Genomic DNA, 14,928 nt, shown 5'->3' with positions numbered 1-14,928 from the left:
AATCATGTTTAGTATCACTATTGTATAGCGTGTCAAAATCCTGGAACTATTTGTGAATGCATATGCTCCTTATTTTAATGCAAACTTTTGGCCTTATATTTTCCCTTATCTACATTTTTAAGGCATGTTTGTCATATTTCGCAAGTCAATAGACTAAAATGCTACCAACTCCAAAAATGTCAGTGTAGTTTATACTTGCATTTCACCTTTAAGAGATTGTTCCAAAGACTATATAAGTGATGCTTAAAAAAGCTATTAACTCTAATAAAAACAGTTCTTCAGTGTTTCAAGAAAGTAATTTCTATAGGATAACTTTCAAAGTGAGATGTGGAAATTCTTACATACACTTGTAATGGATAGTAGTGGAAAAAGTCTTTATAGAGTTTGAACATTTACTGCTGGATCTGGACATACCAGCTTAATAAAGAACATCTAATGTCCCCTTCCCCTCTCCCCCACTCCCCACTACCATGAGATTTCAAACCCACATATACTAAGAAACACTAGAAACACAACATAAGTATCAGTTACTTCTAAAGAGATTTTGGGGAAGAAGTGAAAAAAAAGATTAGAAGACTAACCTGAATAAGCATCCAGCTGAACTGGCAGAGGTAAAGGTAATGGGTAACAGATGCAAGGGCAGAGCAGCTTTCCTCTGAGAGATGTTGGCTTATGTAAGCTGAGGCCAGAAATGAAATCTACAGGAGAAAAAAAAAATACATACACGCATATTGGAATCAAACAAACTTAATAAGAAAAATGAATTATCTTCAGTTTAGAAGAAAAATAAACACTAAATTACAGTTCCAGAAATTAAGGAGAGATACTTTGGAAAAACGTTTTTAATATTCACCCTAAAAAGGTGACTCTTGAACATTGTCAACTGTGAGACTAGCTTCAAATTTCTTGCAGACAATCTGGTATGTATCAGGTTCATGTCTGAAAAAACTATAAAGAAACTACATTTTTATTGTTTAATATTGTCCAATGGACTATTTGCCATGCAATTTCAGACGYTAGTTCTGGAACAGAGGGTGAAGACTTTCCTTCATAAAATATAAAGACACGTCACCTTCTCATTTTTGTAGGGTCAGAAGTTTTGTCAAGAGGTATTAAAAATAATTCGCCAATACCATCATACTGGTGTGTTGTGTAAGCATTTTAAGAGATTATTTCATTATTTGCCAGCAAATTCTAATTGTGCTAATATTCTGTTTATAATTTTTGCATTATTGTCTACATTTTCATATGGACATAGCACTTTCCACTTTTTCTTGCACACTGTCATATTCACTCAGATGACTTTCTTGACTAGTCTTCTATAAGCACTCATGTTGTTGACTGGACATGCAGCCCTCAAATCTCCTCTGATTCATATCCATACAAATGCAATTATTCTTACATTACATCAATGTGAAAGAATAACCAGGTTTACAGTTTTCCAGCTTCTGAATGGAGAGCATTCAAGAATGCAGATCTATTCAAGCTGCAATATTRAGATAATTTTCATTTTTAGACTGTCCAGTAGGTGCAACACACCTATACTTGGGTTTAACTGTCTCACTGAAAGCTTTTATAATATATCTTTCATATCTTATCATCACATCTGTACACATCACATCTCAGAATGTCACATGAGAAACTTGAAAGTCTTATCACCTGCCCTGCCAATCCCTTAGAAAAAGAAACACCCCAAAACAAGCAAACAAACTAAAGAGACATTTAATTTCTTCCAAACTGTCAGACCTAACAGTATTATACTCCATCACGTAAGATTGTACTACTGGATAAAAAGGAGTAAGTATTTCTTTAGTTGCCTAAGAGTACGGCAGGATTTCATACTCACTAGAGATACAAGTTACGTTCCACAGGCATGCTAAAGATCAAAGGATAGTGTCTTGGCCTGATCAGTAGCCAGTTTATCATCTAAGAAATAAAGGTACCTCACTACTGACGCTGACTGCACTAAAATCCACTAGACAGTTCCTGTATAACAGAGGTATTATTGGTTTACTCTGTATTAAAATAGACATGGGAAAAAAAATGAAGCCCACATTTAAAATTAAAATACATCTCAGAAAGTTTCAGCTCAATCTTCTGTGCCTTTCTTTACTGAGGAAATAGTTCTACAAGCAGACTTTATTAAAGACTTTATGTCTTCACATAAAGAAAGGCTCAATTTACCTACTAAATACCTGCAACAATTGATGATTTTTCCTTTCCTTCACAAGGAATACTGCTTCTTTGAGCAACAACCTACTGACTTTTTAGTAATAACAGTTTATGGACTGTGCAGGCTGTTTGAAAACTAAGTTATTTAATGCATCTTTTGGGGAGGTAGGATGCGGTGCGGAAGGAGGTTAAAGTATACCAAATGTTTTGCCATATCCCTGGACATGACATGAGCTATCCAATACCATACATGTATTTGTGTTATAAATACAAAGTCTCCATACTATGAAAAAAATGTTTATGAAGAAGGGCTCTGTATATTGATAGATAAATACTACAGCAAATAGGTCTCTCTCACATGGACAATATTATCTAATACTGAAACAGAACAAATAACAAAGAACAGCTGGACAACAACTGGACTACGAACACTTATGAGGTGTCACTTCATTGCCAAAAGGGGAAAATAAAAAAGCACTTCTAGTGCTTTCTGGGGACCTCCTGAGTGTTCTGCTGGGAACTGGAATCTAACCATGGCAACAGAACCACTCAGTTATTAAAAGGTTAATAAACAGCTTAATATAGACTGCTATTTGCCAACTGCTGACAAGGCTGAAACAAATGTTATTGTCTGGAGTGAGTTAAACATAAATGAAATATGTGTGCAATAGCTGCCTTCCATTAGGGATAAACACGAGAAATGTTTACATAAACAACTCCGCTGCACCAGCTAGCTCAGACAGTACCAACAGCACTTTTTAAAAACTTGGAACAAATGCCTGCAGTTAGAGCGAGCACAATACGAGACACACGCAGGCTGAGAGGGCTGACTGCCTCTCGCTCTCTGAAGGCCTCTGTGTATGTCAGAGACAGGTTGACAGACTGGGGACAGAGACAACGAAGGGAGGCAAAGACAAGAAGGGATACAAAGACCGAGCAAGTCCTGGGAACGTGTTTCTGGCACCTTCTGGGCTGAATGTTGGCTTGAAAGGGTTTTGCAGCTCTAACCAAAAAAACGATCATTTCCAGTCTCTTCTAGAGTTTCAAAAAAAAAAAAATTTTAATATGTTTTGTATATAAGAAAAAAATCATCAAAGATATCTAGCTMTGTCAACAGATTTCTAACGAAAACAATATGAAGGTTCCAAATCTTTGCTAAACATACAAGTCCTAAATAGTAGATGCATATCTTCTGTGGATACAGATGCTTGTTGAAGAAATAAAACAACTAAAAGGCTGAAGTAATCACTCAGCTAAAAAATTACTGTAAAGTGGCATTATAGTGTTCAAGGGGAAAAAAAAGTATTTTTCATATCATTTTTATCTTGCACCCTGGAGAGAAGATATGAGCGCTCTACTGAGAATTGGATTATAACCCAAAAACCAAATGGTAGACAATATTATGAAATTTTTGGAATGAAGATCATACTTTAACTATGCTGCTCCATCAAATACTGGCAGCATTAGAACTCACAGTTTATCATGCAATACACTACAATTTAGTGGAAGCACAAGCAGTGCAGGCCACCAAATAAACCCTTCTCCCATGATCTCTGAGGCAGTTAAAAAAATATACATGGAACACGTTCCACATAAATTGCCCCTTAGGCCTGACCACCCCATGTCTTCTGTTCTTTGCTTAGTTTTTAATTGCAATGCACAGCCTGTGTAATAAGGCAAAGATGTAACATATATTGCAATAAATATCTTGAAAGATTATTCTCTCTTGGAGCATTAAAGAAAAACCCCAAACCCAACAACACACACAACCCACCTATAGCGTGTGTTCCCCTTGATTCCAATAGCTCAAGAGCTCTGTTTATAGAGATCATATGATTTTATAACGTTCCTTAGCAAACAATTTTTTGTAACTTGCCATTTGGTTCTATGCAGAGACCATACACATAATGCTTCTTCCTGCTACTTGTCAGGGTGATCAGTCCTAACCTGAAATGATTTAATCAAGGGATAACAAGTGGCTCAAGTCACTCAAGTAATAGGCTGGTAATTTTGTTAACCTGTATGTGATATTTCCGTGCAACAGTGATTGCAGATCACTCAGAAGTTTCTTGATAAAATGAACAAATAAAGGTTAAAAATCAAAAGATGATAAATCAATGCACTTCCGTTAAAGTGAAAAGAAATATCATTCATGGGGTTCCTATCTGACAGTCATTTACTCAACAGCTGAACTGATCAGTTAATTAACCAGAATATCATAATTCCTTTATAAGGCTAAGACATTTACCTAGCAGTCATGTACAATCACATTAGAACCTGGGCATTCAACCTACGTCAACACTAAACTATAAATGAGTAAGAGAGGATTTATAAATCTGTACCTCTCTGTATGAAGAAGAATATTTTTGAACCACTGTCTCCAAACAGTAGACTGTTGTCAGAACCTCACTCCTCTTCTACTTAGAAACCTTCTTCTGGTTTTCAGCCTAAACTTATTCATGGTCAATTTACATCTATTTGTTCTTCTGTTCGAAGCCTCTCCCGTTAAGCAGCTTTTCTTCCTCCCTGGGGCTTAGCACTATCATGAATTCACAGAAAGCAGTATATTCTCCCTCAGACTTCATTTTTCAAGGCTAAATAAGCCAATAATTGCACAGTACAGCACTCCATAGGAGATGCCCGAGCTTGGCTGGGCAGCGAAAGCAGTCTGGTTCTGCAAATACAGCCTTCAGTCTGCATCCGTTTGCCTTGTTTCTCAAAGTAATCCTATGTGCTGCACTGTGAAATTTATCCTCTCATGTATTCTCCCTTTATGAAAGTCTTTTCAGTTTCCATACCAATTTTTTAGTCCTTTTCTATGCCAGTTTAACTTTGATTCTGTCTTTCTTGAAAACAGAATGTTCAGAGGGTATTCRGAGCAGGATGAAGAGGAGCTGCAGATGTCTCAGAAGGTTCTCACCTAACAGCTGGTATGTCCTTATTTCCCATGAAAGCACCTTCTCTGATATGTGATAAGYGATAATAGCATGGTTACTACATAATACACCTGTATTTTCTTCCCATTTCCAACTGATTACTTCCCTCCAGAGAGGAAAAACTTCTGCTATTAACCTACAAATTATGACTTTTCACTTTTGAACCAGCAAATATTACCCTATTTCATGCTTCAATMTTCAAAACTATTCACATCTTTCTACGTGCTATCGCAATTGCTATCCTGATACGCCTTTATAGTGACAGTGTTTCTCCATTTTATGCCATTGGCATATTTTGCCAGGGCACATTGTGTTCTCTTCCAATACTGGTCCTTTAGGATCAGTGAAATACCTGTCTTCATTCAACATTCTCGTATATCTGTCTTTTTCCATTAGTCTTTCTCTTCCCATGCTTAAGTTCTTGGACTAGTACTCCTCTATTATTATTTTCTAATTATGTGACATATCAATTATTTTACTGCATTTATCTTATCAAAGAAAACTACTGGGTTAGTCTGACATGGTCTAAGCATAAACACATGGGAGACCTTATTCTCTTCTTCATTTATCTCTATGTCTTTTGATTCATTTTTTTCCCCTAAACTCTCATGCTACTTCGACCAAATTCAGAGCAGGATGAAGAGGAGCTGCAGATGTCTCAGAAGGTTCTCACCTAACAGCTGGTATGTCCTTATTTCCCACGAAAGCACCTTCTCTGATATGTGATATGTGATAATAGCATGGGCCTACAGTTGCAAAAGATTACTTTCCCTTTTTAATGTACTATTTTTCAGTCACACAGTACAACTCTGAATTGATGGATTTGGTAAAAGACACTTTCTGCTAGACCTGCAAGGTCTCATACCAGCATTTTCAAATTTAGGATTGGGGACCCTWTTATTCCTATGTATGAATGTACCAATCCCGTGGGTGCTGCTTCCTCCTCAGTAGTGGTAACTTTCATTCCATACTATTAATTCTATTAACCATCCTGCCTTTATCCTAATACCAATGTTCAACATCATTGTCTTCTCTGAAAATGTGAAGTTTTATTAGTTTGGAGCCTTACTTAATTTATTTCATTTTCCTGTCTCACTGCATAGTTTTAACAGAAATTTTACATTATTTTCTCTTCATTTATGTAACTAAAAACCTTTTCCTGAAAATTCCATACCAGAAAATTACACTATTCTCATGTAATGTGACCATCCAAATGTACGTGACATATTCATTGATGCCAAGTATAGATGATGCCAGGGAATCAGTCAGCTTTCTAATGCTAAAGGAATTCACTGAAATCTTATGAAGTCAGAGCTGGTAGAGCAAAAGTTTGCCTTGTTACAGAGAAAATAATAATTCCACTTAGACCTAAGTGAGAGCTGCATTCAAGTATTATATAAAAGAGGAAAGGGAAAAACATGAAGACTGAAGCAACTCCGTATCAGTCTGGTAAAAAACAGCTGAGTGAGAAGCAAGTTGGCTGAAACTTAAATAAAGAGCAAATATGTAAGAATAATAAATAACTGGAATACAAAGTAGCACTATTTACAACTTGTCTCATGTTGAAGTGCTGCTAGCTGATAGACTTTAAGATGAGACTACAGCATGCAATACTTTGAAACAGACCTTATCTCTACTCTGAACCATAAGAGTAAAGACTTTCAACTCTGTACCTCTGACCAGAATGGACTGAGCCGGTTTTTAGACATGTATGTATAAAAGTCACATATTATGTGTACTGTCATATACTACTTCATCACTGTATGATCAAATCCATGAATGCACACTGGGAAAAATTATCTATGAATAAAGTCGTGTCTTTGAAGAAACCTTGATATTTATGAACTGCTATAGACATCATATTATTTGCAGTATTTCTAAGTATACTAAAAACTACAAATATTGTATTTTTTAAGGAAAAAATTAAAGATAAAGGAACTATAAATATTTACAGTCATGCTCACTATAACAGGACAATGCACATTTTTATGAATTCTACTGAAGAAACAGCCTTGAATGTTTGTTTCTCTTCATTCAAAATTTCAATAGTGATGAAGGCCAGTGTTTCCAAATAGAAAACCAAAATGTCAGCACTTTATATTACTTCTGGAATCAAGCCTACCTTACGGCTTCCACCAATTGTTTTGAGCTTGTTTGGAAAATACTGTATTAAAACCATTACTATTATGGTGTATTTACCTCCCTTCAGAACTGTCTCACAGGAGTGCAGTTAACTTCCTGAATTTGCAATACCACAATGAAATAATATTCCTTTATTTTTACATTTTAAAGACAAACTTGTTTTTATGGCAAATCTTATCATGTAATCTAGTCTCAGTCAGAGAATATACAATACCTAATAGGTTTTCTGTTAGAATCTATAAATAAATAGATTTACCACGGGCCTGCCAATCTGAAACTATTAATCTTAAGATTCTCTCCTGTATTTTCAGCCTAACACTGCAATAAATACTGGGGAAAAAATCTTTGTTCTACAAAGATCTAAGTATATCTGATGTGATCTAATGTGCTATTAGCTATAGCTCATTAGCTATACTTTAACTCCCTTAAAAATGTCAGAAATCAGAAACTTTCGCCACTGATACTGCAAATGCTCAGATAAATTCATCATGTAATAAGTAAAATGAGTAATGTATGATCAAGAGTTGATTTATAACGTTAAGAATTGTAAAAATGTTTCCATATGGGGAGAACAAACCCTAGTGTTACAGTCTTTCCCTTGTGTTTCAAGAGGTGCTGAAAAGACAGTATGTTGTTCTAGTAGCAGTAAAAAGGAGAACACCTTGCTGTGCTCTAGAGAAAAAAGCTGTGGGTGTTTTTCAGTTGGTTTGAACAGGCTTTGGGAATGATTTATTCAAAAAAAATCTCAGTAGAGGACATTGCCACGTCCAAGTCATTACATTCATCTTTTCTTGTTAATAAAGCCCTGAATGATAACTGTGAATTAATTTGGTGTTTTTCTATGTATCATTGTCCTTTTCAGACGGCTAGCCCAAGCAGAAATAAAACCATTAAGCAGCAAAACAATATGCATTTAGTTCTGGAACCGGGTACTGAGCGAGGATCTGCTGCATCTGTTGGCTCAAAACAGTTTCACTTTCTCATCCAAGCAGGAAGCACCCCTGCATCCTGTATCTTTTCAGACTTCCTGATTAAAAGATCCTTCCCCACTGGGAGAAACCCACAGATTAAGCTGTCAATTTGCCTAGAGTACCTATGAGTTATTGATAAAGGTTATGCCAGTATATTTACCCTGCGTTTCTGTAATTTCTGTAAATTTTTGTTTCACACGAAGAGCCCAAATTCACAAAGCTTTACACACTGTCGTCTTCTGTAAGTAGATGTCTTCACATGTGTCTTACAGAAAACTGATCCTGATAGTGGCTATTTCATTTCTATTCACATTAAGAATAAATCAACAAAAAAGAATTTTTATAATTCAAAATTCAATTGTGCCAGATCGGTAAAGATTATTTTCTTCCTGGCGTAGTTTTTTTAACATGCATTTCTATGAAAAAAGAAAACAAAAAGCCCAATCACATTCTATTTGTCATTATACCAAAACAATCTCAGAATAGGAACAGTATCAAAGATAGACTTTATTGTGCTGTTCCTTTTGTTGGACTTAATTGCAATAAACAATAGCATAGGAAAGAAGAACACATTAAAACTTTCATGTCCTCACCAAACTGCTCTCTTCTGCTTTGAATTTACTTTATATGGGTAAAAATGGGATACCCTCCTGGAACACAGGGACACTGCTTAATAATAGTGCATTATGAATCATACTTTTTGTTACTGCTGTGTAGGTCAGGACAGCACTGATGCAAGCCAAGTGCTCTTTTTGTGTTTTGTGTTCTGATATTAAATGCCAGGACAAAAATATCAACAAAGGATGTACCAAAAAACATAGAGATTTATAGATACTAGCAAAAATTTTAAGACAGTTTTTCTGGAAAAGTAACAATGCAACACACAGCATGTTTCAGAACATTGAGAGAAATGCAATTTAGAAGATTCAAACCATATTATTTAAGCAGGTCAAAAGGGAAGTCCAATAACTAATCTTATCTTTATTCTGTATCAATGATGCAAAAATAAGGGGCTAAGTTCCTTTGAGAATTAACTTGAATGCTAAATGACTCCACTGATCACAGAATTGTTTCGGTGAATCATAATTCAAAGGATTAGTGCTAACTGACACCAGAAAAAAGAAATAAGTATTTAGCTTTATTTCTTTTGGCTTCGGTTAGGTTATTAAATATATTTTTAAATATAAGTGACCTATGAATGGTAATTCCAAGGTCTTACCATATAATTTGCTTTATATATTTAGAGATATTTTTGTATTTATGAATTATTAAAGAATGCTGATTTTATGTCACTGAACTGCCACATTAAAATAAGAAAAGCTAAACAGCTAATTAAAATAAAATCACTTGAAATGTTGATTGTGTATTTACAATATAGTGACCCACAGTGCTTTTGTATAAAGATGTTTATGCTTTATTAAGTAACAGCAGAATTTGCAACCATTTTAAATAGTGATTAGACATCAGTAACCGTATGTTGCTCATTCCCTTCCCCCATCTGAGCAGGATGCCAGTAGGCTTCACGCTGCGTTCAGTCTCTGCCCTCCTTAGTTCCTATTTTTAGCCTCAGGGACTTTTCTGCTTCTCTAAGCAAGGGGGCAAGTAATCTGAGGGGAATAGGATACCCCTAGTAGATCATGGGGCACCATGATCTACAGCTCATCAGCTAGGAGCTGGCCCTGGAGCAGAAATTAGTCCTCTATAAAGCAAGTTTGTCACAAGTACCAGACCGTATTGTCAGTTATAATTTAGTCTCTATTCCAATCACACCATCTTTTATAAAGAATATATTAAATGATACTCACTGACAAGTTATACTCAAAATTTTTTTTCGAAATAAAGAAAAAAAGGAGTAAGGGCTCTTAGCAGGTCTAACTTTTATGTAAAACTGTTTAGTTTTATGTACAGATTCAGCACACTGTATCTGACAGAGTACTCGGTAACAAAAGTTCAGAATATTGTCCCCAATTTAGATCTAGGTCAAAGATATGTATTGATTTGCCAGTCATTAGGGAATATAAACCAAAGCACCCGAATCCTGCTACAAGATCTTCCATAACATAACACTTCTGCCACACAAATGCAAACAGAGAAGCTGGAAAAGCTGCTTTTTAATACCTTTAGAAAAAGCTCTTCAGTCTTCCGCAGTTTCAAGTACACAGACATACAGCAATCTCAAGAGGCTGGTTTGACAGACCCAAACCAACCTTTTTCAATGGGCATGCACTTTTTCTGGCAGCATCTGCCTTCTCTTGTTTTCTGTCCAAGAGCTCATATTAGACCCTAAGCAGGAGATCTGCAGTGAAAAATTTTCTTTTGGCTCTAGAAGCTTCTTAGGCAGTATCTTTCTAGGCCTAGGACACATTTTCAGGTCAAAGCTGTCAGTAATGAGACCTTTCGCTTCCTTTATTTCTGGAGCCAGAAAGTTCAGGCACAAGTCTCCTGCATTAAGTACACAAGAATTTGACAGCATGACCATTTATTACACATAAACTGAATTTAGGACTCTATCCAGGGTCAGCCATGCATGATGCTGGGTAAGTAAAATCACTGCAAGGGAAAAAGGACTTGTTAATTCTTGACATTAAGTAGTTACCTTTTTCCTTTTCAAGTTATTTCTGAAATTACTCCCCAGATCCTTGATTCTGGCTGGAGTAAACTGCAACTCTCTGTCAGCCTGCATATCTAGGTTTCCTTCCAACAGAAATCACAACACAGTGTAGGTGAAATTCACTATAAATTGGGGTTAGGATGCAAATCAGGGTTTTCTCTTGATTAATATATCAAACATAATGTCAGAAGCCTCTCATGCTTCTTTATACAACCAGCTAATTATGAAGGATAACTATTTATCCATCTTCTTAAGAAAGAAAAAACTAAGATATAATTGCAGGCACATAGTGTCTTCTGGCTTCACTAGGCAAACTGCAAGACTTGTGACCTCTGCCTGGAGACTGCTCTTTAGATTTCTTCTTTCATCTTCACTTACAATGAACTAGGCTAAACAAAGACGTACTAGTTAAACTGTTAAAGGTAATCTGGGTCATATTTACAGCATTTGTAACTGTTAAGCAGCTCAAATAGCAGAAATACCACAGAAGTAACCTCCAGCAGGAGTTGTTACAGTAAATGATTATCCTTTTTACTAGCATCTCTGTTGGCAAAATGCATGCTCTCCACTGTCTAAAGAAAATAACAGAGCTTTATGTGCAGAAAACAAGATCATCAGATGGCTTTATGATATGTCTTCATTTATTTGTTAGAAGGGCTGGTATAAGATGAAGTCTGGTGTGATATGAAAGAACATTTAATTGAAAGAACATTTAATTGAAGTGGTTTAAGTTTTGCCAGAAGCATTTAACACATACGAGGAAATTTACACAGACTGAGTGTTCTTCAGCAAGCCCTAGCAGATAAGTCCTGTAGTTCTACTATTATTTGTAAGCTATGATACTAAACAAATGCTGTCATTCTTCAAATATTTCTGGCAGTATTTTATTCAGATTCCTGCTAAATGTCAACATGGGGTCTAGGGAATGACTGATTTAGTTAATGGTGTCATCTATTGCGATACAGCTATCTTTAAATGGTTGCTTTCTCTGTGCAAAACGTTCCATAGCTAAAAAGTAAAAGCAGAAGAAGGTTTCCCTCCCTATCAGACACATAACACAAAAACTTTGTGTTTTGTTGTGTTAAAAGAAAGATTGACTTTTGGATTCACACTGATCAACTTGAATTAGTAAATAATGTAGGCTTTACAAACAATAAAGATTTAAGATAGTACCACATGAAGACAGTATTTTTCAGCTGCCTACAATAAAACAATCATAAGCATGCCAACTGATGCAGACTCATAACTACTATTAAATAATCTTTTTCTATCTGTTGTGTACAGACTTACCCCATCTATACACAGGTAACAAAGTATGCTTATTCTGGAACAGAGCACATGTTTAGGAAACTAATTTGAAAGAAATCACCCTGTAACGGCTACTTTATTATTTTGATATTTAATGACTAGAAGTTCTGGTGAACAGGGATAAGACAATGTTTTTGTAATAGTGTCTCACTGAGTTGGCTTTGCACAGTGAATATAAATCCTAATCCAACTTCATCTGTCTTGAAAACAAAATGGACTAGGTATCAAGGTATGTAATCGATGTAAATTTGTATGTATAATGAGAACATGGAACAAACATTATCTTCTTTGTCTAAAGTAGGTTTGCTGATAGCAGAATTTTTAAAAAGTGATTTAATTCTTTCACGTGTATGTATAGATTTTTGGATTTAAAACAAAGACCAAATACTGTTTGTACCTTTCCTAGTAAATTACACTGTCACACCCAAAAGGCTTGGCCATTTAGGTTCATACGGTATAATTCCCTTTCCATGGTTTATCATGTAATGGAAAAAAATAGGATCTCCTGTCCTGTTCAAAAAGGATTTTGAATGCACAGTTCTTTATTGTTATTAAGCCAGCTGCTTTTTGTATGCTTCTGTCTTAATTTCTTGCAATTTGAAACATTAGTTTTGCAAACTAGTACCAGGGGATCCTGGAAATGAAGCACTTAAATGCATTCAATGCTTAGGGCATGATTTTGATCGTGTTTGCATATATTATCACACTTACTAGCTTCAAATTTCTGATGCACACTTAGGAAACATCAAAATCAATTCCTTAACTTGAGACTGCCTCTCTTTATTTAGAATAATAGAAATCAAAACCAAGTCTGCTATTTACATTTTAAACTTGTTGACTATTTCTTCTTCCAATATATAAAAATATTTATGCAGTTTATAAAAAGGGTGGGACAAAATCTGGGATTTGAAACAGTCTTCCTTTCACAATACTTTTGGTATTTCAAAAATCTTTGGGTTCAAACAAAATCCCCAGATCAGATATAGGAATTAGAGTAAAACAGAAATGCTATCAGTCATACCCAACATAGCCAACAGCCAATTGATTTGGACTCATCATATTTATATGCATCCAAACTGAAAACATTGTACATGTTTCAAAGTTTTAGTTTTTGATCTGCATAATGGTCACAAGATTGCCCGGTGACTCATATCCCTCTTGAGAGAAACTTTAGATCACAGGCTTGATTTTCTATTATCTCACTCTACATGGAATCCCTAGGTCTAAAAGTGCTAAAACTGCATCCCTGAGCTTTTACTCAAAACAAAACATCCAATTCTTTGCTCTATCAAACTCAAACAGGAACAGAAATGCAATTAAATAACTCATTTTCTAGAGAATCTAATAACTAGATTGAAATTGCAGGCAGATATGGCGAGACAGAAGACACAAAACAACCAGTAGATTCCCAGTTTCATCACAGAAATGTCATTCTCAAAGAAGGCTATCCATAAAAAAGGTAAGACAAAGAGAGAGTACAGAGGAAGGGGACTGACTCTGTGTTTCATCAAGAACTGTATACTCAGTTGCGACAGGTTGATTATGAATTTCTGAATCTGGCATTTTTCTCCAAACATTATACATACTCTCCAAGCCAATTTTAAAGTCTTCTCCTGTGCTGAAATAATTTGTTTCCTCACCCTGATAATGATATGTAGACAGGATTTCAGGCGTGTCTCACACTAGAGTTAAGAGTACCATGGCCAGCTTATTCCCTCACTATTTGAGTCAGCTGTATGGATGTAGAATAGGCCACATGGAAAAAGGAGTCTGAAGGCCCAGCCAGGAAAGGTAAAATAGTAGATGAATCCCCGGGTAGAAAAAGTGACCCATTAAAAGCAGCAACTTACATCAGCTCCAAGAAATGAGCAGGAAAGCCTTGGAGAACTGCAAGATCCCAATTTAGGCTTTAGCCTAAATCTGACAGAGAACACACAGAGTAGATCCTGCAGTAAAGGACAACTTGGCCACTTAGCCACAAAAGCCAGGTTCAAAGAATATTTGACTAAAGCAAAAAACTTTCCTTGTGCCTGGACTGTAGGGAGATGTGGGACAAATCAACAACAAATCTGATCAGTTCTGTGTTAGCAAATTTTTCTGGAAGAAAGGCATCTAGAAAAAGAGCCAGAACCTAAGACTTGAAAATTAATTCCTCAAAGCCTCATATTAGTATGAATGAGGCAGTTTGAAGCTACCGGAGAACTTCAACCTCTCACCTGAATGAGGAAAAAACTATTGAGTCAGAGTGAAGTCGCAGGTGTGATCTGAATGTATTTCTACATCCACAAATTCTAGGAGTATATTTTAAAATGAAAAATCCAGACTCTGCATTACAGTTCCGCAGTTCTGTGATAAGCCAGTTCCARTTATATGACCTTTATATTGCAAAGATTCACTTTCAAGGGCAGGTGAAAATGGGTCCCTGTAGTTTTCCTAGCAGTGCCAATCCAACCTGTTGGGCAAATAAGACCACTGGAGAGTGTCCTTTATTTACACCAGTGGTAAGCAGCTTCAAGGCTCCTTTATGATTGCTGGGTGCCAGTAAAGAGGGTCCAGTTATGGCCCCCACCTAACTGCAAAGATTGGACATTGCATGCGAGAMAGACAGGTTGAGGCAGGCAAGATAGCTTGAGGGAAAACATATTTGCATTAACATCCAAGCAGGATTTGAGCTGAAACTTTTTGTTTACTTTTCTTTTTTAAATCACTTACCAGAAATAAAGCTGTGTGTGGTAAATGAAAATTGTTCAAAGCTGGTTTTTAAGTAGTGTTTATCTGTTACCACAAA

The 14,928-nt window shown here is 35.9% G+C and overlaps 1 protein-coding gene across 1 annotated transcript in view; it reads right to left on the bottom strand.

Moving 5' to 3' along the window:
• Window positions 1-14,928, bottom strand: part of ADGRV1 (adhesion G protein-coupled receptor V1) — a 273,263-nt gene that overhangs the window by 87,191 nt on the left and 171,144 nt on the right. The window contains exon 86 of the mRNA XM_085305143.1: window positions 582-698. Coding sequence (XP_085161269.1) covers window positions 582-698 — 117 coding nt within the window. The remainder of the gene's footprint in view (window positions 1-581; window positions 699-14,928) is intronic.

This window comes from Rhea americana, unplaced genomic scaffold (assembly GCF_003343005.1).
Source record: "Rhea americana isolate MKP2758 unplaced genomic scaffold, rheAme1 scaffold_216, whole genome shotgun sequence".
NCBI classification, from domain to species: Eukaryota; Metazoa; Chordata; class Aves; order Rheiformes; family Rheidae; genus Rhea; species Rhea americana.
This window is presented reverse-complemented; position numbering and strand designations above follow the sequence as displayed.